A 23,724-nucleotide genomic window follows, 5' to 3' on the forward strand; every position below is an offset into this window, starting at 1 on the left:
TGACATTTATGAGATTTTTTTTCTGTGAACATTAGATTTTTAAAAAAAATCTTTATAAAAGAAGGTATACTTAGATTTAGTAATTGTTCCAAACAGCACTGATTATGTGAGTGTGTGTGTGGGAGATTCAGTGTTATACTCGAGGTTTAAGTTTTAAATGTAATAGCTGCTTCGCGAAAGCAGTGACTACAAGATAGCTGGTCATGTAAGCCCAGTGTCATGTGACGCGGTCCATGTATTTGTCACCCACTGGACTGGTGTTCGAATCGAGATCGCTATTTGAGAGGAAAGATGTTGCACAGCACTAACCCTGACATCAAGTCATTGCCGACGATTCGGTAATGCACCCCACCGGAAGAGAAAAACCCCTACACGTCCAGGCATCTTGGTAGGATCCCATGTGGCATTTTAGTCTGATACTAGCTTTCATGTGAAAGCTTTCTTAAAACGGTAACATTTCTTACGTTTGCCCTCCGGTATACAGTAGAAGTGGCCATTATTATATCAAAATAGGAATTCCTTTCTTATTCGTAGGTGTCATCCAAATTTGGCTGTTTCCCAACAAAAAGCCAGTGTGAATCTTGTAAGATATCAATGCTGTTTTGAGAAACTAAATCCTCTGAGATTGGGGTGCATAAAATCAATGCTGGATTCAAGGCTTTTATATCTAACTCCATGCCACTCTCCTCCCTTAAAAAAAAAAAAGCAACATATATTTACAGCTCAGAATATTTTCTATTAGGGCTTCACCAGGGTTTTGCATAATTGTTTCTCACATGTGCACTATCAAACTGGGAACTTTTTCAAGGGGAAGAAACAACAAGGATGCGGTTTGATCTGTTTTGATGGGGACACGCTTTTCATTTCTCCCGAATAAGACGCTAGTGTTGTGAGTGAAACAGCCATGACAATGAGATGAACTTGTACTTCAAGCCCCCACGGAACACAGGCTTTCCCTCACGATGATCTCTTGTCTTGGGAAAGAAGAGATGCTCCATGTCAATTTCATGATTTCGCCACCCCCACCCCTCTTAAAAGCCAGCACACTTTATTAGCTCTCCTCTCTGAGTCGGCTCCCTGCTCTTGTCACAAGAAGGGTCCTTAAACTTGTGTGATTCAGGAGAGGAATCCGAAAGCAGCTTAATTAGCTCCTCTGGCCAGGGAAGTGTTAAAACCCGACTCCTGGCACGGGTTCAAGTGTGTGCTTTAAAAGGATAAGCCGGATCGTCTTATTCTATATACAAATCAACCGGCATGCTACTGCGTGGTGGAAAGGGTCAGCACAATTATGTAAAACATGAGTAATACCTATAATTGGGGCAGTTTGCTAATACAATAAAAAAGCTCTGAACACGGGCAAAGTTATGCTCACGGTGGTAGCTATCACTTTCTAAAGGAAGAATTCATGGGTGAAATGACATGAAAAAGATGGTTATAAAATTTTAATGGAATGATAAAAGGCAAAAGTCAGCCTCTCAGCTGAATTCTTAAAATCCCAATATATCACCATCCGCCGCTTAACTGTAAAATCAATGTGGGGTGTAACATGTTGTCAATGCAGCTGTCACTGGGAAGTATGACAGCCGGCCAGTGACAGAAACACACCCGCACGGCCTCACCCGGGTGCAACTGTTCGGAGAACGCCCTCCCGGAGCCGGGAACGGGGCATCCTCTCGGTCCAGATCCAGACTCGGAGTTCAGGCCATTTCATTACAGCGTCAGTAACGGAAAGCAGTTTCATTTTGGCAAATGGAATTATCTTTTATGGGAAACTATTTTGCTCCACGGCTTCAGAAGTTCAACCCCAGCGTTAGACAAAGCTGTTAACGAAGGGGTCTGCTTATCTATTTTCGCACTCAGGTATGCATGTTGGGAAAGGTGTGTGTGCACACATGTGCACATATGTAACTGTGTGTATGAATGAACGAGTGGGCCAACTCACACCTTTTGTGTGTGTCTAACTTTCCGTGGTTTTCATCTCTTCTACACTCGCTTGCTATTAGTCACCTGCAACTGCTCAGTTTCCCTGTTATGTTCTCATTGTTGGCCTGAAGCAACTTTTTACCATTTTCATTAAAAACTCACTCAGTTTCAAAGCGCTTTTTCAGTAATATCAACTCCACAAATGAATATCCCTGAAATTTCCCAATGAATTAAAAATCAAGGTGGCAAATATATGGATGTATAATTACACAGAGCAATACATTACATGCTAATTGTTAACGTGGCCTTTTGATATTCACCACTGATATGCTAGCAGAAGTGGAGACTGATGCGAGTCCTTCATCCCTTTAATCATGAAATCTTTCCATCAATTTATTATTTATACCCCAACCACCTGCCTACAGGATTTCTGACAGCTCATCATAAAAGACTTACATGTAATAGGACCAATAAAATAAAGATAAAGAAATATTAATCTGATGATGATGAAAAGGGATCAACAGTTGTATCCCAAAACAAAGAGGAAGAATGGGCACCATGATTTTGCACCAAAATGAACATGCAGCTCCTTGGCAACTGATGCAATAAGAAAAGGGCTGGTAACAGAGGCGTCATACATGTATATCCTATATAATAAAAGGCTAATATGCAAATTGTCCCCTCGACCAGGAGTTCGACCGACCAGGAGTTAGATGTGTGCTGACCGCCAGGGGGCAGCGTGGAACATGCTGGCGACAGGTGGCAGTGGAGGTGCTGCCGGCCCCATTGGGCCCCGGTGAGAGCAGGACTGCAAGGGGAAGGTGGAGCAGGTGAGTAGGCGGCACCAGGCTAAGGTGGATCCTAAGGGAGGTCCTGGCTGGTGGCAGCAGGCAGCTGGGGGAAGGGAGGCCCCTGCTGGCAGCCGGCAGTCGCTAGGGACCCTACCCATGCACAAATTTCGTGCACTGGGCTTCTAGTATATATATAAAAGCCTAAGCAACTGTTACGACTGGTTGACCGAACAACTGGTTGACTGGTTGCTATGACGTGCACTGACCACCAGGGGGCAGATGCTCAACACAGGAGCTGCCCCCTGGTGGTCAGTGTGTTCCCACAGCCAACCTCCCATAGCCAGCCAACCTCCCGCTGTCCCTCTCCCCGGCCAGCTAGCCCTGATTGTGCACCAGGCCTCTAGTTCCGTGGTCAGCAAACTGCGGCTTGCGAGCCACATGTGGCTCTTTGGCACCTTGGGTGTGGCTCTTCCACAAAATACCACGGCCTGGGCGAGTCTATTTTGAAGAATTAGCGTTAGAAGAAGTTTAAGTTTAAAAAATTCGGCTCTCAAAAGAAATTTCAATCGTTGTACTGTTGATATTTGGCTCTGTTGACTAATGAGTTTGCCGACCACTGCTCTAGTTGATTAATAAAAGGAATTGCTGAAGACCAGTAGGTGTGGAAATGGAAAAGATACTACTTGGTCATCTGAGAGTAGGAGAACCAATATTGAGAAACAATTTTTCTCCATTTCTCCTGAGATCAGGACCAGAGAGTATACATTAGTAAGAATGCTTTTTCCTCCAGAATTGGAGCATACTGTTCAGTAAATAGCTCTGGACTCATCCTTAAAAGTTTGGGACAGAAAATTAAGTATGTTGATGGGAGAATTCAGGAAGGCAGGAGTGCAGTCTGCAAAGAACGAGAGGTTCCAGACTGGGAAGAGCCGGGCTCCTTATAGGCCCCAAAGGCCATGCGGATAGACCTTTTCATTAACAGATCCATCCTTCCGAAGCATTTATCCGCAAAGACAAATGTATCCCTATGCTCACTGCAGCATTATTCACAGTGGCCAAGACATGGAAACAACCAAAGTGTCCTTTGATAGATGACTGGATAAAGAAGATGTGGTACCTATATACTATGCAATAGTACTCAGCCATAAGAAAAGATAAATACTCTCAACAATAAAGATTTAAAATAAAAATAAAAAATAAAATACTACCATATGCGACAACTTGAATGGTTCTTGAGACTATTATGCTAAGTGAAGTAAGTCAGACAGAAAAAGCTCAGAACCATATGATTTCACTTATATGCGTGACATAAAACTGAAATTCAGACAGCATTATGGTGGTTACCAGAGGGAAGGGGAGTGGAGTTAGTAAAGGGTAAAGGGGGCCAAATATGTGGTGATGGAAGATGATTTGACTTTGGGTGGTGGGCACACAGACAGATGTATCATAGAGATGGACACTTGAAACCTACATAATCTTATTAACCAATGTCACACCAATAGGTTTAATTAAAAATTCCTCAGATCACCTGGCCAAGGGTATTCAGTGGTGAGCATTGTCCTATGAACCAGGAGGTCACAGCTCGATTCTCAGTCAGGGCACATGCCCAGGTTGCGGGCTCGATCCCCAGTGTGGGGTGTGCAAAAGGCAGCCGATCGATGATTCTCTCTCAGCACTGATGTTTCTCTCTCTCTCTCCCCCTCTCCCTTCCTCTCTGAAATCAATAAAAATATATTTTAAAAAATTCCTCACGGCCCTTTTCTGTGTCCATGAGAACTTCCCTTTGCACCCGCGCATTTGCTTGGGTGGCTAGTGCTCATTTCCTGCCCTGGTGAACTTCCTGCCTGTAGATAGGAGATCATGCCCCTATTTATTAAGCACCAGCACTGAGGTAATCCACAGTCACCCTTTCTTGATGGGAATAGAAATGATGAGTGCCAGAAAACAGAGGCCATTTTTTCCCTTTTCCAGTGTGGCATTCTATGGGAATAACCTCTGCAGTGGGTTGAGTCATTATGTTCAGGTCATCTCTTTATTCAATTGTTTTAACAATTATTTCTTTAAAACTCTATTTCGAGTGTGAGCTCTCTAGACCATAAATCTGTATAGAGCTTGGGACCAGGCTGTCCGCTTCCCCAGAGAGTATGTAAGTCCCCCTGAAGGGGAGTAGGTGTGCTGAGTGGCACATGAATACCTCCTGGGCCTTAGGCAGTGTTTACTGCGCCGTGCTGATAGTTTGCTAAATGGTACCCGCAAGACCAAAAGGACTTGGGATATGCCCTTGCAAAGGACCTAACTTGCTCCCAGGGAGAGATGGACAAAATAGAACATACTATTGTTCATAACTGATGTTTGTAAAATTAGGTAAGCTTTGAAGAACCTAAGTAGTTCTGATTCTATCTCATTTGATGTCATATCATCACTACAATACTGTAATTAAGGTCCCTATAGAAATAAAATACTCTACTGAATAAACAACTGGTATTGTTTCAAACACTATGCCTTTGGACTAATATCTAGTCTTAAGAAAGTCACTCAGTCCTCAATGGACATAGAGGTGGAATGGCAATTGGCCAACAGAACAACATCTTCTAAGAAGCTCCGGATTAAAAGACTTGACAAGATTAACCCTAAAAACATCAATGCTCAAAGATTCAGTGTCCTCATTCACTCTGTGTAGCTTGCATTAATTTACAACTTCTCTAAACAAAGTTATACTTTCACTGGTATAATTTTATAGAGGTAGTTTGTATAGGACTAAATATTATGTCCATGAGTTTATTTCCTATATAACCTAGTAAAAACATATAAATGCAAACATAGCTCTTCCATGAAAAACTACAAACTTTCTTGGTTGAATAAGGCAACCCCAATCTATTCTACGTATTAGGTGCAGAATCACTGGGAGTAGATTCTACTTCTGTGTTCAGAAGGCTGTCTGTCAAGTGCAAATAGAAGTACAAGGAAACCTATTTCCAGGGGAAGGTATCATGGTGCTCTGAGCATCCTCAAAATGCCAGGCCCAAGTTCAGGTCTCCTACCTGCAGGAATCCCTCCAGAGCAGAGAGCTCTGTAACATTTGGTCGCAGAGGACAAGCTGACAAGCTTTCTCTCGCAGGGCACCTCGAGGTACCCTGAAGGATGGAATGGGGCCACGTCTGTGCACCCAGCCCTCCAACCCTCCAACCCTCCAACCCCCACATTGTCCTTCTTTCTGGAACATTTAACCACCCTTGCCCTACAAAAGAGTATTGTCACTAGATGTCATAAGAATACAGAAGGCCTATTTATGAGTTTAGGAAAAACTAAAGACATTAAAGACTCCGCCGTGTAGAGGACATTTGGCTGTGTAGCATGCAGAACACTTACTGTCCTCCGTTGTCATGAACAGAATCCAAGGGCTGAGCGCACTGCCAAATCCATTGGAGGCAACCACCCGGAACGCATACTCGGTGTGCGGCTGGAGATCCCTCACTTCATGGCTTAACGATGCCTTAGGACTGGAAAATAACCTATAGGGGACACATGTCAGAGAGTTTCAGACACTCAGAGAAATAAACAGGTAAGGTCAACATGCATTTAAGCATTGCACTTTTCTGTCCTCACATGTTACCTCTTTGAAAATGAGGAGCCATTTGGCTGAGGGTTCATAATATTGCATTCATGTGAGCTGTAAATGATAGTAGCACAGAGTCAATTCTAGTCTAGCATTAGGAATGTTTGCCACATGGAACTTGTAGGATATGCTTTATAATTTGGTAGCCACAGTTCACCACACAGCATTTTGGGGGTTCAAGTGTGTGCTTGCTTTATGTCATAGATGTGCTCATGAAAAATTAAGTGTGAAGAAATCTTCTTGTAAAATCTTATTTTCACATGAAAAGTAGATACTTTTACAAAGCAAATCATTATCCCCTAGGCCTAGGGTGTTGCTTGCTGTTTTGTTGGAACTTTTAAAAGGTGGCCTGTCTGGCCAGCGTGGCTCAGTACTTGAGTGTCAACCCATGAACCAAGAGGTCACCGGTATGACTTCAGGTCAGGGCACATGCCCGGGTTGCAGGCTCGATCCCCAGTGGAGGGCATGCAGGAGGCAGCTGATCCATGATGTTTCTCTCTCTTCAATGTTTCTATTTCTCTATCCCTCTCCCTTCCTCTCTCTCAAAAAATAAAAACAAAAGGTGGTCTTTATTTGTTACAAATAAGAACATTTGTTTCATGCTCAAACACATGAAATTCATATAAGGCTATTAACCAATGTTGCCCCAGTAAATTTCATTTAACAAATGGGAACCAAGATGAAGTTATGGCTACACCGCGCCCCCAGGTGCCCGCTGGGAGGATGGAGAGGGTGGAATGCTCACTCTAGCAACGCAGGGGAGGAGCGGCCCGGCCTCATCTGGAGCTGGTAGCGGGCTGAGCCCGGGGCGTTGTTCCGAGCTGGTGTAGACCAGGCAACCTGAAGACTGGTCGGAGCGGCGGCCGCAAGCCTGGGAGGCAGCACGCCATCTGGAGCTGTGGGGACACACGGATGAATTAGAGCAGAGAAAACCGCGGTGAACATATGCTGGCCGGACCGAAATGCCCCGTATCCTGGAAAAAATTGCTCCTCGGGATCCACAGCCGTGTTAACCATGGCCCATTTAGTTTAACATCTTCGTCCCTGAGCCGCTGTAGGTCCCTGTTGTTCATTTCAGCACAATTACATTGGGATTTCACTCCCAGGAGCCAGCCCCCAGACACATGGCCAGGCAGACGAAGGTGCAACGCATCCCCACCTGGACTTGTGTTTGTCTAATGGGAAGCACGGAGGGAATCTAGTGAAGCACACGCTGAGGCGCCTTTTCACTGTACTTTTGCTCAATCATCAAGCAATCGACCAGGGAAGGAGTCCAGGGTTTTATTTCTCCCATGTCGCCCGTTCGCCGCTTTAATCACGGTGCTCGTGAACACACGGCTTGTCATTTTCTTTTTGAGGGAGGTTTATTGTAATTGTGTTTTCCTACAATGATAAATACACAGGATTGGCTGCACTGAGCAGTCTCTAGCCTTAATTCTCACCTACGGAAATGTGCAAGTGAAACTTCTTTGCGCCTGGGTTTTACACCGGCCGCCGCCCCTTCTCACCGTGACTCCGTCCTTATTCCCAAATGCTGCAAGCTGGGGCGTGCGTGTTGCTTTTCCCAGGCTAGTGGGATCTCTGGCAAACCTTTCCTGAATTCAGTGTGCCTGCTTGATACGATCTCTCGGGGAAATCTATTCAAACAGTTCTAGAAGGCCTAAGAGGAATGAGTAGAACTAAAGCCTGTTCTACTTAAACAGCTGACACAATGACTCTGCTTATTAAATTATTTCCCCCACAGGTATAACTTGAATGAACCTGTCATATCCAAGTCTGTTCTAGAGCTCGTCAGGCACTCAGATGCAAACTCAACGAACTTCTGTGGCTTTAGCAAAATCACCTAGTCACTCTGAGGTATGTTTCTCATCTTTAAAACGGGGACAGATTATGTCCTCTGCAGGATTGCCGTGAAGATCAGAGACAATGTAAATAAAGCCCCTAAAGTTACATTGCCTCTGATCTGGCAAGTTTTCATTGTTAGTCACCATTGTTCCTATTGCTGTTATTTTATTAGGCTAATTTGAACTTCCCTCAGGATGGTTTAAGTGCTACTACAATGTAATTTTTAGAAAGATTCTTACTGTAATATAAGCCCCTTGTGGCCCAGGATGACTAGAGACTATTGGTGAAGGAGAAGAGATCAAAACAATAAAAACAACTATCTGGCTTCATTTTCACCTTCTTTCATACATCATCCTCTGTGGTGTGAGCGCTGTGTGCTCTCCAACTCGGGAGAACCTGCCTATGAACTGAGAGGTTAATGAGTGACCAGAGATGAGAAGGGAAGAATTAGATTACATGTCCCATCAATTCGTTGTCAGGGTTTCGAGTTCATCAATGATTTGCTAATTTATTCAATAAACGTGTATTGAGCCTCTCCTCTGTATGAAGCAGTGATCTCTTGTGTGGAGGGGTATCGGCACTGGGGGAAGGAGACGGGGCCCCTGACCCTACGGGGCGGGGCGTCCCTGGGAACGGAGGCAGCAAGCAATGTGCACACAGATGCACGAGATCACACCACACCGTGGCATGTGCCGGGAGAAGAGCAAAGCAGAGCCAGGGGAGGGAGAGTAAGAGAAGTGTGTGATTTTCCTTATTTGGTAACAATTCGGGTTGTACAGGGAAGCCACGGGGAGAGCCTGTCATTGGGTAACATCTGAGCAGAGACCTCAATGACAACAGGAAGGTGGCCGGGAGAATAAAAGTCAGAACAAAAATCAGCTTTGGCAAATGATCAACATGAAACATTTGAGTAATAAACATGTCCACCAAAATAATCTCTTCACGTGTTAAAAACTCCATCACCATGCTATCAGAAAAGAACAGAGAAATGTCCAAAAGGAGACCCCACTGTAACAACAACAATAATAACAAAATATCTTGAGTTCTCTTCTGAGTGACAACAACAACAACAACAAAAAGGACCCCATTAAATTGGTCACCCTCTGGTTATATAACATTGCAAAATATTTCCAAACAGAGAGATCACCTTCAGTTATTTACGTAGAACTCTTCGTTCTGCGTGCTTTCGGTAACTCTGAATCCTGGAAACCTCTCTTTCCCCTTTGGTTAACCCCTTTTATCCAGACCTATTCCTCAGAGGGCCCTTAGCCCCGAAGCAATAACTGGGAGCCGGCCATAATTCCATCCCTGGTTCCGGCGCAGAAGAGCCGCGTATCTATCAGCTTGATATATGGCCGCCAAGATGCTATGTTGCTCAAAACACTTCTCTCAAGTTTAATATGACCCTCTCGGGGCAAGCACTCCACAGACAACCTCCTGAATCAACACATCTTGCCCAGTAAATACTAATTCTACACGGCGACTGGAAAAAACCGCCACCCCGGCCTATAAATTCAAAGGAAGGGTGTTCTTCATGAAATTTCAAATTTAACCTTTTTTTTGGGGGGGGGGGAAGGCAAAATGAATACAAAGCATTAAGTAATAAATTAAATCACAGATTGGACTAGTATAGCTGGTATAATCTTTTTTTTTGGTGGTATAATCTTTTGAATGCATGATTTTATTAAACTTATAAATGTAGGATTTCATGAAACTTTTAGATAAATGTATACTTGTGGATTCTTCCCTATCCAAACAATGGCAATAAAACCACAACCCCCCCCCCCCCCCCCCCCGCGAAAAAAACACACACAAACAAACAGAAGGCCCCAAACCTTTGCTCCATACAGATACACAGAACTCTGGGGGATGCTCTAAGAAGAAAAAACAAAACAAAAAATAAAAACAAAAACACAGACTTTTTTTTTTTCCATGTGACCAGTGACTTACTAAGGTTGTAGTGGCTGGAAGAGTAAAGTTTTGGGGACAGCATAAATTCAGAGGGATTCTCATAACACCAACTTTTAGCACTGCGGTGTATGTTTTGTGTGTATGTGTGTGCATTTTAAGCCACCGGAATAAAATATTGCCTTAAGATACCAAAGAAGTCCATAATAGTTTGTATTCAATGTAAACCTATAATAAAAGGCACTGAGTGTCATTCTGCACAAGGCTCTTTGCTGTGGGTGGAAAAGGGCAGGGCAGATAGAAAAGGGATGGGCCGATCTACTTGATATTTAATAGAGATAAGACGTGACTCAAATAACTATAACGCCAAATGTGTACACAGCATAAAAAAAGTTGAGTGCTGCCCAGCTGGCGTGGCTCAGTGGTTGAGTGTCGACCCATGAACCAGGAGGTCACGGTTTGATTCCTGGTCAGGGCGCATGCCCGGGTTGCAGGCTCGATCCCAAATGTGGGGTGTGCAGGAGGCAGCCAATCAATGATTCTCTTTCATCATTGATGTTTTCTTTTTCCCTTCTTCTCTCTGAAATCAATCAATCTATCTATCTATCTATCTATCTATCTATCTATCTATCTATCTATCTATCTATCTACAGACATACACACACACACACACAGGGAGTGCTACAAGGGTTTAGGAATCAGGACTCAGATGTGCATGTACTGTGGACCCCGCCTTCCAGAGGAGCAGACTTGAAGAGGCCCTGCCACGGGGACACAGTTCATCTGGGGCCACCAGGTTCTCAGCCTAATTCCAGGGCCTGGGACACCTGTCCACCTGCGTGTGCTCATTCCGAACAGCCCTGAAGCTTCCCGAAGCTTCGCTTGGAATCTGACCCCAGCGCAGCCCTAACTACTCGCACCTCAGAGATGGCTGGCTGGCATCCTCATTCAGGTCTCTCTGCTCACATCACACGGGAGAAGCCATGACCTCTTATCTGTACCCATCCTGCCTGGATGGCCTGGCACATGCTCAAATCCCTCAGATCACACATTTCCCTCTCGTTTTCTGAAACAGCGACATATGAGCGAGGATTTTAAATTCCAGTTTCCAGAATGGAACATTAGAGTTCAGACACACATATTGAGTCATTGAGTCATAAACAAATTGAAAACAGAAGGCCAGACTCCATTTCCAGTCACTAAACCATATGTCATTAAAAAAGAAATTAATTATGAGGAATATGCAGATGCGCTAACAAATGGACAGTCAACCTTGAGCACAAGGATGTACAAATAGAGCAGCATTAAATCGTGACAAGTAGGTTAAAACAGATTTCGTGTTCACAAAACAATCTCTCGACACAGCTAATCCTTGGAACCTGTATACTATGGGCCAGGTTCCTTAACATGAATATTCCCAATTCCCAGAATCACACTACAGAATTGCAATGTCAATTCTCTGTAATATAGATAATGAATATGAGGTTCAGAGAGGTGACGTGTTTTACTTGAAATCACAAAACTGGGGTGCTGGCAGAGTGGGAATTTAAACTGGGATTGTTGAAATTCAGAGACAGTGCCCCTAGTTCTATACCAGAACAGCAAGCCACAGGAGGTGATTTATAATAAAAAATAAACATTAAACATATTAAATAAATATAAAAGCAAATCACTGGTACCATGAAATAAATTAGTTGTAGGTAAAGGCTGGATTTATTTTCTGTCCAAGTCATATTCCTAAATAGTACTTTCCTGCTCTTATTTCTTCATCAAAGCAGGGTCGCTGTCTCCTTGTAGACTAAGAATATTCACTTAACAAAGAGGCTTCTGCTGGATACAGCACGATATTGTTTTCGGTATTATAAATAATACTAAGGATCCCGAGTAACCTAACCAATGCATCTTTGGAGTGCTTTCTACAATTATTGGGTCAACAGGAGTGAATGTTGTTACCATTTCAGATATAATTTGACAAAGTGTTTTCCAGAAAGTTGCATTTACTTATACTCCCATTGGTAAGGTATGAATGATCCATTTCTCAGTATCCCCATCAAAATGAGCCTTTTTCTACATGCACTTATGTAGCTATATACATATATTAGTAATAATGTAACTATGTCATTAGAAATATTACTATATAATTATGTTATATAACATAATATGACAAGTATATATAATCTAAATACATACCATAAAATATAATAAGGCAGCCATTAAGATCTACACTCTGTTAACAAATTAAAAGTATCCTATATAATAAAAGCCTAATATGCTAAGTATCCAGTCATCTGGTTGGCCGTTCAACCAATCAAAGCGTAATATGCTAATGATATGTTAAGGCCGCTCAACCGCTCACTATGATGTACACTGACCACCCCAGGGGGCAGACGCTCCAACTGGTAGGTTAGCTTGCTGCTGGGGTCCAGCCGATCGGGACTAAGCAAGATGGGCCAGACACGCCCTGGAGCCCTCCCGCGGTCCCTCCCTGGCTGGCCAACCTCCCGCGTCCCTCCCCGGCCCTGGTCGTGTACTGGTGGGGTCCCTCAGCCTGGCCTGTGCCCTCTCACAATCTGGGACCCCGCGGGGGATGTCGGAGAGCCGGTTTCAGCCCGATCCTGCAGGCCAGGCCGAGGGACCCCATCGGTGCACGAATTCGTGCACTGGGCCTCTAGTTTCTAATAAAAGGGCTTGAGAGTGATGACGGAGGAGATAGAGGCAACAGGCTTTATGGACTCAAGCTAAAGAAAAGATGAGATTTCCTCAAGGTTGTCACCACTTAGTAGAGGGGTACTTAGGACAAAAGTTCTGCTTAGGAAGGAAGTGTGTGCTTAAAATGAAAATTTTGTTAAAAAAATTTTTTTTTTTTGTCACTCAATTCAGTGACTAAATAAAATGTTATTGAACAAAACCTGTATCTTGGATCTTTCACTGACTCCTTTTGGGTCCGCATTTCTGAGGAAAACCCAAATTTCACCAACGTCGGACTGGTGTGAGGCTATGTCAATAGAAATTGGTGCAAATATCTGTCAAAAGTCCTCTGAAACCCAACTGGCAGATCTCACCTGGCTCTAGTAATTGTTCTTCATGGGATGAAAAATGGTCCCGTGTTCACTAAGAAAGCCCTAATTAGGACGGAAACGCGGCCGGGGTACCCCCAGTTACGGTGTATAATAGGAGGACTATCGCAGGAGGTGTCAGAGGTGGGCCAAGGGCACCGGAATTGAGAGACGCCACGGAATACCAATTGCTCTTGACCATTTTGAGAAATGAAAGATCCCACTGCACATTAGCATCCACGTGACGGAGGCAACATCTCCCCACCTCCACCTGTCTCTGTGGTTTCGGATGAAAGAGTTGCTTACAATTGCTCTGCAGGACAGTTTCAGGGACTTTGTTAAGCTGGAAACATCAGACAGACTGACGTCGCCCCCTGTTAATTTCCAGACACCCCAGAGCTGCGAATGTGCAGCTCCTGGTGCTCGGGGAACAATGGGAATTTTGAATTTCATCAGGTACATTAGTTGTTTAACTAGAACACGGAACTGTCACTTTGTCAGACTAATTAGAGGCTCTGAGGTTGGTGGTCAGAGCGCCTAGAAGAATTTTTTTTTTTGGGGTTAAGCCTCAAACCACCAATCAAATTTCATTCTTTGTCCTTACAGATTTCCTCGATTTAGACACTCCATTTAAGCCTTAGCTCTTGACATTTGAATTCCTCTTAGTATTCCTAAGAGAATTTCTTATTATTCCTATTATTTTGAATACCATCATATTCATCCAAATGAGTTTCTAGGCAGCACAGATTAAATTCTTTTTTCCTTTAGAATCTGATTACTTGAGGCCTTTGTGGAAGAATGTATCTTCAATTGGAAAAATAATTTAAAAAATACACAACCAAAATATTAGTGGATTAAGTCTACGCCGTTTTCAGTTAAAATATTGTTCCTTCAGTTCATTTAAAATAATTCTCTGAAGAATTTCACCTTTGTAAAATTAAAAATAGATATGCGTGGCAAGGTTAATATACGATTTTAACAATGAGTAAATTCAGGCTAGGTCAAAGCCACTTTCTTTAGGGAGAGTGCACTAAGTATTCCCTCGAGAAATGTGTCTAACAAGAGCAATAGTTTTTTAAAAAAGTAGTTAAGAAGATAAACTACTGTATTTGAGAATTGGACTCTTTCTTATGATGCCACTGCACTTACTATTATGGAATAGAATCAAGAGCCAAGCAATAAAGTGATCTTTGAACAATTGACGAAACTTCAGAGAGGATTGGTTATAAAAGTCACCTTAGCAGTGGGACTGGATCTAATCTTCAAGTTGATTAATTACTTAACTAATAACAAAAAGATCGAGCCTTAAAACACTCAGATTACATATGGGGCATCATTAATTTCACATTCTCTATTAGAGAGAATAAAACAGTAGTCATCAGCATGATCGAAGATGCTGAATGACTGCTAAGAACTGATTTCAGCTCAGGAGTTAGAATCAGAAGTTGAGAATTAAATGATGCTCATTTGACCACAATAATGATGAATAACTATGCAATTAAGTTTATGTGAAGAAAATCTATAATTGGTATATTTGTTTATAGTAATTTTGCCTCACAATTATGATCTGGAGTACAGCTTTGGTATCAGAAAGTATGCAAGATTAATACCAAGGAATTTTGTTAGTTTTAGGTTTATGGACCTGGGGGAATTCAGAAGTAGGAAACAAATGTGTTAATATTAATAACCCTTCTTCACTTTATATGCAGCACAAATCAGAATGCCTACTTTTGAAAAAATAGCATGGTAATGAAAACATAGCTTTGCTTGGGTCATCCCTAATTTCTAAGAATCTTCAATTGATTTCAGAAATGATTATTGGTATATTGAATAGAATCTTCCTTCACCTTAAAAGTTTAACTCAAATGCTCTCAATACCTAAGGAATCAGTAACTGTTAAAAGTGGGGGGATAATTTGTTGCTACCCAATCTTCTCACATAGAGTGGAAGGATATAATTTGGAATGGAGTACACAATTATTATGCATCCAGCAATGCATTCTATTCTTTGCATGCATGTATCATACTTAATTCTCTGTGTCAACCTTACGAGGCTGTTCCTCTTTCTTGCCCCACCCCCGAAATGAGACAAAGTCTGATTGTATAACTTGGTAATTTGTTCAAGGTCACAGAGCTAATAGGAGGAGAAATTAAACTCCTCCTACTAAGCTATGTGAAACCGATCTGATTTTAGAAAAATCACTAGAATTTCATTGGCTTATGTGTGAGCCTGACTGTGTATGTATGTGTAGGAGTTACAGATAAACAGAAGACATAGAGAATATGGCACATTCATGCATATCATTTTTATCCTGCATACTATTTTTTCCCCCTCAAGCAACTTCTAATCTCATATTTTGTCAGGAAGAATTTGAAAATATTATTTTTTTTTTCCTGAGAAAGGGAGGATTGACAAAAAAAAAAGGTAGGAGTTAACTTCAGATTATCATGAAGGTTTCGCTGCTCAGAAAGCCTGGCTATGTGAGAAAGATCCAGGTCTAATCCTTTCTGGGAAATTGTCTCAATATATTTAAATCTTACAGGTTTCCACGTAGCCACCTTCCGCTCACTAGTTCTGTGATAAGACTGTGTTTGGCCTTGCCACCGTCAGGCATAGTAACAGAATTTCCTCTATGTTTTATTAAAACCTATTTCTCTCTCTCTGTCTCTGTCTCTGTCTCTCTCTTTAATCCCAAACTCTAATTTACTTGTTGTTCCCTTAGGTACAAAGTACCCAGTTCATAATTCATTTGATATGAAATGTCAGTTTAGATTCTTGCCTGTCTTTGATAAATGAGAAAAAACATGTACATTTCAATTTCCTCGATGCCAGAGCGACCAGGAACAACCCCCTGTGGTGCTTCTCAAAGACGTTTGTGTTAAATTAAACATCAAGCTTCGGAAACGGTGGGCAGGGGTTTCCAGGACAGAGAGTACACACACAGGAGACAGGGAGATGGCGGATGCGTTGCCTACCAGGCGAGGGAGAGCCCCCAAACAGCAGCTGTGATCCCCAATTAGTCCTCACTTATAATTTAACACACGGCCACCAGCCTGCGGTTTCCTTACGTTTCGCTTTAGAGGCGGTTGTTAGAATCCTGGAGGAGAATAAAGATTCAGATGCGTGGGGGCTGGTTTAAGTTTCGGCCTAAGTTGTGATGGTAGCGGTGTAAGCTGTGCTCATTACATGTCATGCTTTACATTCTTTAAACAAACAGTGGAGCCTCTATTTACCTATCAGCCGACCTGAGGGCACAGCATTCCTTATCCCTCACCCACCCATCCCATTGAGGATGGTGATGTGATGATGAAATCCCGTTTCAGATGAGCAAACGGAGGCCTGAGAGGAGGTGCTTTCGGGGGTCATGCAATCACAGACGACAATGACGGGCAATGCCTCAGGTGGTGGTCAAGTTAAAGTGCAGAGAGTCTGAGAGACGCTCCGTAGATTTTACACTCTGAATGCATGCGTCTTGTATCAAATGGGGACAGCTCTCTGGGGCAGTGGTCGGCAAACTCATTAGTCAACAGAGCCAAATATCAACAGTACAACGATTGAAATTTCTTTTGAGAGCCAAATTTTTTAAACTTAAACTTCTTCTAACGCCAGTTCTTCAAAATAGACTCGCCCAGGCCGTGGTATTTTGTGGAAGAGCCACACTCAAGGGGCCAAAGAGCCGCATGTGGCTCGTGAGCCGCAGTTTGCCGACCACGGGTCTAGGTCATTGGTGAAAAGTTTGGACACCTGATGCTTCAAGCAAACAGTACTCTCAGGACTGTATTCTGACACAACTGTAGTGTCGGGTTATGTCTTCAGACCCTCCTGATGAGTGAGACCGAGACATCTGCATCGCCTTCGCTAAGAGAGGATATGAGTGCTCAGTGGAAGATGCTTCAAATAAACGTTGCGCATGCGCAGTGGCTCAGAAACCGGCTTCCGAAGCCAGTCGCCAGGCTGGAATATGGTTTCTGCCATTGACTGCTGCACGAGCCAACCAACTGGTTGCACACCAACCTCTTTCCCTCCGCTCCCTCTGTGGAAACAGGGTCACAGCAGCACTTTCCGCATCGAGTCTGTGCCTATTAAACGAGTTACTGTATCCTAAATGGTCCCTGAGCCTAGGCCGTGCTAACTGTGTACAATCGCTACCTCAAAGAGATGACAGGCAGACCTCATCTGATTGTGCTTTGCTGATTGCGTTTCACAACTATTGTATTTTTTACAAACCGAAGGCAAGACCCTCCACCAGGGAAAAATAAGATCTCGCTTTATTGCGACGTCCAATCTATTGCGGTGGTCTGGAGCCCCACCCACAATAAAACGTGGGGCGCCTGTACTGTTATCAAAGAAAAACCTGCACGATCTTAATTGTTCTCCAGGCAATGGAACACTGTCAGGCTGCTTTGTGGAACTGTACTTGTAAATTCCTAGAGAGGAAAATCTTAAGGCTGAGGTCGAATAGCCAGCAAACCGTGGGATCCAGAAGAGAGATGTAACGGACCTGAGGAGACACATTCCAAACCCCCTCAGAGCAAGTGCAGCCACAAGACGCTCATTAAAGAAACTCCCAGATGAAGGAGACTAGGGTCTCAGTGACAGGGAGTCCCTAATGACAGATGTTCCAGGAAGGAAGCGAAGGGCAGAGGAAATTTAGCGGCAGCGTCTGCACAGCGGGCTGGCCAGTGTTCCTCGGCGCACAAAACATCAGGCCTGTTGCCTTCTGGTGCCACAGGTAGGACCTGCCACCTGCAACTGGTGAGCCAGGGTGTCACCCCCTGCCCATCCAGGGAGACTGTGGGGACCTGCTGGCTTCTCTTACATTGGTAAGGACTCTGTCCCTGGATCTGGAGCTTCTAGATTCCAAGACAAGTGGGGTGCAGGGTCCAGTCTCACCTGTTTTCCCTCAGTAATCCCTCTTCTCAACTCTAAGTGGGGCAGAGAGTTATAGACAGGATCAATGGTCATTTTTCTTTGAAGGTATTTAGCCCAGCAGGGTGTGGCTCAATGGTTGAGCGTCATGGGTTTGATTCCTGGTCAGGGCATATGCTTGGGTTGTGGACTCGATCCCCAGTATAGGGCATGCAGGAGACAGCTGATCTATGATTCTCTCTCATCATTGATGTTTCTATCTCTGTCTCCCTCTGCCTTCCTCTCTGAAATCAATTTAAAAAATAAAGATGACCTAGTTGAGTGGTTTGCAAACTTGGGTGTGCACCCAGGTAACCTGGGGGCACCTAATAAATTACAGGTTACTCGGCCCCGCGCTCTGGTTCAGTAGATTGAGGATGGAACTCCAGAGTAATTTTACACATGTGCACACACACACGCACATGCACACACACATAGTTGCACAATCTATTGTTCTTCATTAAGTTTTCTAGGTCTTTAGAACTTGTAGACTCTGGGTGATCTATACCTCTTTAGAGAGGTATGAGAATTTCCTCCAAGTTCCTAATGAAAAGAGATTAAAAATAGGGACTTTAAGTACCCAAGATGTATTAAGAATTTATCTCACTTTCATAAAACTTTATACAGACAAGAAAATGCTCATAGAAATTTCTGCAAGCCCGGCATCGAGTCTGTCTAGGATAATAAAGGGCAAAGAAAAGAGTAAGATTTTATTTTTTTTTTAAAAATAAAGCAAAAAATTTCTTTAGGGCACTGGAAGAATTCAAATAAAACTTCAAGTTGCTTTCAAACTGCAGAGCCAAGTCAGACAGACTTTTTTTTTTAACCTTAAAAGTTATAAACCTTTATTCCAAGATAAAAAAAAGAGAAAGGGGGACTTTTCTTATTCTCTTTAAAAATAGGATTTTTAAAATATCAATGGAATGTAAAGGAATAATACTCTGCAGCCCTCTCCCCTGATAAAGTAGAAATAATGTGATTTTGAAAAAAAAAAAATTGGGGAGGTCTCCCTCTCCTGCCCCAGGCTACACTAGAGATGGTGGCTAACTGTGTGTGTGTGTGTGGGGAGGGGGTTCTATTTCTATAGAAACCACAGGAGAGGATGCAAATGTGGGAAGCAAACAGCCCTTTGCTGGAGGCTTGTTGCATTGCTGGTAAGCACACTTCAAAGTTCCCTCCATTTCTCAGAAGTCACTTCCTCTCTAAAGTGTTTTTTTTTCTTTTCTATAAGCAGGAAGTTCATTATCAAGACAGTGAACAACTTATAAAATAGAAATTTATCTCTGTCTTTGGCTTATGTCGTATAATTTTACACACACACACACACACACACACACACACACACACACAGAGCAGGGTACGTTATCAATTGTAAAAAAGTAAAGGGAAGATTTTTCACAACAGGCTCTGAGAGCATGTTTAAGACAGTTATAAACACTTTGAGAAAAGCACAGATTACGCTAAATGGCCTGGTGTGTGCTTTCAAAAGTGCATTCGGTTATTAAGGATTTAAAAGGGCTTATTCATTGAATTCATCTACCTTCCTCCTTCAAACAGGTTGATTATTCCAGGGGGAGAATCACACATTTGGGAGCCATTCACAGAAGTAACACATTATGCACAACTCTTCTAAAGATGCACAGGAACTGGATGCAATATGAATTGTGGAGCATTTAATACACCGAAGGCGAAGGCAAACCATCTGTTTATTTGCTAGAACGTTTCAAGAAATCCTGTTCCTCACAGTCCTGCGTCTTAATTGTGGCTTTTACATTCCACAAGGCAGCTAAGCTCACCTTCCCTTCCAAGCTCTGAGTGAGGGACACCAGCTCAGCCTATTGTGTGCCTATTTCAATGTCTAACCTACAGCTTATTTTTTGTCATTTCCATTCCTTTGCATTCTTTTCATTTTTAAGATACCCCGCGGCCACCTGCGCATGGGCGATGCAACTTGTATCTTACAAATAAATCGAAGTGGCTTCCCAGCAGCTGACAAGCGGAAAACACGTTGACAGAAGCTATACTTCTCTGGTTTTGAGAACTCTTAATTCCATAAAAAAAAGTAGCATCTTGACATTTTAAAAGCATAGAAGTAATGTATAGCTCTTAGTGACTGAGGGAAGTATGTGATAAATGGAGTTTGCATTTGTAATTCTCACGTGTTTTTGTTTTTGTCTTTAGGTCTGTCTGTACCTGCTTTTTGAACTTCTAAGTGCTCCTAGCTCTCTTCGGGATCCTGTTGTAAAATGATACTGTTCTCACTGTGGTTGGTCCATGAGCTACCGCAGTTCCCTCCTCCATACATGGGCCCGATTGAGTAGATCAGGGGTCCTCAAACTTTTTAAACAGGGGGCCAGTTCACTGTCCCTCAGACCGCTGGAGGGCCGGACTATAGTTTAAAAAAACAACTATGAACAAATTCCTATGCACTCTGCTAAGTCGGCTGCTAAGCAGGACAGGCAGCGGCGGCAAAAACACCCGGCGGGCCGGATAAATGTCCTCGGCGGGCCGCATGTGGCCCTCGGGCCGTAGTTTGAGGACCCCCCTGGAGTAGATCATTGGTCACTAGTGACTGAACTTGATTTCAAGTTCCTTTCCCCTCCCAGAGGTCACAGAGGCGAGATTAAATTTCTAACCTTCTCATGATCTGGTTGGTCCCACTGAGACCAGCCGCCCTGGTTAACCTAAAAGCCAGGCTAGCTCTCATCACTTAGAAAATTCCAAGGAGCTCTGTGTCCAAAACTGGGATGAGGATCATACATGAATTTCTTATTATAAATCACAAGAGGCCAAAAAAGAGTCTTGGAACAAAAATAGAACAAAAAATAGTGAGCACCAAATGTTGGTCGAGATATCTCAGCACATCACATGTACTCTACTATTTAATCCTGAATCACTAGGAATTTCATCAAACCGATTTTATGGAGGAACAAACTGAGGTTCAAATACATTTGTGGGTTTGCCATAATCACTCAGCCAGTGAGGGAAGGCAGTGGGTCCAAACGAGGTTTGTAGAATCCCAGAGTCTACGCTTTTACAATGTGCCTAAGTACTAATTCCAAATGGACCCCACTCTTCTTAAATTCTTGAGGAATCACCAGACTGCTTTCCATAGTGGTTGTACCAGTCCACCATACGACCCAGCAACCCCTCTCCTGGGTATAGACCCCCCAAAAACTCGAAATCATGTATTTGCAAAGATATATGCACCCCTATGTTCACTGCAGCATTATTCACGGAGGCCAAGACATGGAAACAACCAAAGTGTCCCTCGATAGAGGACTGGATAAAGAAGATGTGGTGCATATACACAATGGAGTACTACTCAGCCATAGAAAGGATGAAATAGTGCCATTTGCAGCAACATGGATGGGCCTTGAGAACATTACGCGAAGTGAAATAGGTCAGACAGAAAAAGCTAAGAAACATATGATTTCACTCATATGTGGGATATAAAACTGAAACTCATGAACACAAACAGCAGAGTGGTGGTCGCCAGAGGGAAGGGGATCAGCGGGGAAGAGGGTCCTAATATAAAGCGTCAGGAGCAGATCTGACTTTGGGTGGTGGGCACACGGTACAATATACAGATCTCGCAACATAGAAACCCACACCTGAAACCTTTATGTTCATGTTGACCAATGTCACCCCAATACATTTAACAAATAAAATTAAAAAAAAAAAAGAACTTTACTACTTGTCATGGGTGTTTTAGCTGGCAAGGGAGGTCAAGGAGAGACGAACTAAAGCAAATACCAAGACAAACCACTCACAACCTCTTGCCTTCCCGTTTTGTAGTTTCTAATAACACGTGCTTGTAAAAGAAACACATTCCCCAAACTTAGTATTTTCATGAAGTTTACAGATTTTAGTAATTCTCATCCATTTGAAGCTATAAGTGAAAAATTATTTGCTGTCACAGAAAACTGGATGAAGTTCCCCAACGAAGGTGGCTCTGAGCTGCTGTCCGTTACCACAGAGCAGGTTGGAAAAAGACACATAGGATCCAAGTATTCCTTTTGGAAAAACAGAAAACTTTCATAAAAAATCTGTTTCCCACTCATCAGTATGGAATTTGTCACTAATCATTTTAAACTATGCCCTTTTATGCTGCTTCTGTCTCTCTTAGCTCTCTGAGTAGTTCTTTGATGTAACAAAGACAGTTTCAGACAACATTTCAGTTCATCTGGAAAAAAAAAAAAGGTTTAAGTCTGGAGGCAACATGCAGTGTATTTAAAATTTATACACTCGGTAATGCCTTTGCTCTGAACTTGAAGATCCTGCAGAACTTCGAAGCTTCCTTGCCTTCCTCCCCTAAGCTTATTTGCTCTATACCTTTGCTTATTGTCATGCAGCGGGGACTTTAACTGGTGGCTCCATCGTTTAACTACATGCGGAGTCATGGCTGACCCTTTCTGATCAATCCCCAATCCATACAGGTTTGACTGATAAAAGAGCCAATTAGATTTAAGCAAATTAAGGGACATCACCAATGTCAACCGCTTATTAAACCGAATGCTGAATTCCATGCATGCAAAACACTAATGCACCAAGAGCCCCCATTAAGAGTTGAAATCCTAACCCCATTAGTAACTTCGGACCTTGCGGGGGTAAAGGTCACAGGAAAGTTTCATATTTATGGATTAACATTTGGATTCCGTTTTTTATTTTTTTAATTCTTTTCCTAGAACTCTTGAACCCCCACCATAATGCTATTCAAGAGCTCAGTTTCAGTATATTCTTCATTTTTAAGAGGATCTTAGTGCTAACTAGGAACATTATATTATTACAAACAACCTAAAAATATAGTTATGGTAGAAATACAAAAACCTGAATACACAGACATGGGGAAGGCCATGGTATGTAACTAGAAAGAAAACATCTCCTCCAGCTTCCCAAAACATATTTCAAATGAATTTTTTAAAATAAACAATGTGTGCTATTTGCGATGTGCCACTATATGTGTGCTGAGCTACTGGTTTCATGATTTCACTTGCCTTCATTCCCATCTTCAAAATAACTCATGATTATCAGAGTGATAATCATGAGTTATTTTGAGAAAAGAAAAACAGGAAGATCTGATAGAATCAAGTAGGCTGTGAAATCAGATATTGCTGAACTTTAGTTTGTTTGTTTTTTAACTCTGGCTTTATTGAGGTATCACTGGTATATAAGAAATAGTACATTAATTATATTTCTTCTCATTAGAAAAATACAGAAAGCTAATATCAAATATGTTTCATAACCAACAACTGGCCGATGATATACAAGCATAAAATGTTTCCTACCATGTCCCTTTCTCTCTCCTTTTCTAAATTCCTATACAAACCAAGGTCTGGTCATCCTGTCTCATCCTATGCTAGTGTTAAGAGAAGTAGCCACTCTAGGGAAGGCTTCATAGCGTGAGGAGTGGATGCAATTTGAGAGTATTCTTAGCTTCCATACCCCTGCCCTCCTGACAGCCTGGTCCCCTAGCATCTGAGGGCTAAGCCTCCCTACACTGGACGACAGTGTGCCGAGCTGGCCCTGTTTTCCACAGCTTGATAAATATAAGGTCGCTCGGGGACACCATGAGGCCTGGGCAGGCCTGAGCAATGACCCTCTTCCATCTAAATCTGGTAATTAAGCTCTCGCAACTGATTTATTTATTCATTCTCTCACCAACTGTTCATCATAC

General features: G+C 42.7%; 1 protein-coding gene across 1 annotated transcript in view; it reads right to left on the minus strand.

The window, feature by feature from the left end:
- USH2A (usherin) overlaps window positions 1-23,724 on the minus strand; it is a gene marked incomplete at its 5' end in the record, with an annotated part of 397,572 nt that overhangs the window by 124,615 nt on the left and 249,233 nt on the right. The window contains 2 exons of the mRNA XM_079763761.1: window positions 6,084-6,226; window positions 7,076-7,226. Coding sequence (XP_079619887.1) covers window positions 6,084-6,226; window positions 7,076-7,226 — 294 coding nt within the window. The remainder of the gene's footprint in view (window positions 1-6,083; window positions 6,227-7,075; window positions 7,227-23,724) is intronic.

The sequence above is a fragment of the Cnephaeus nilssonii genome (genome assembly GCF_951640355.1).
Source record: "Cnephaeus nilssonii genome assembly, chromosome: 23".
In the NCBI taxonomy this organism is placed as follows: domain Eukaryota; kingdom Metazoa; phylum Chordata; class Mammalia; order Chiroptera; family Vespertilionidae; genus Cnephaeus; species Cnephaeus nilssonii.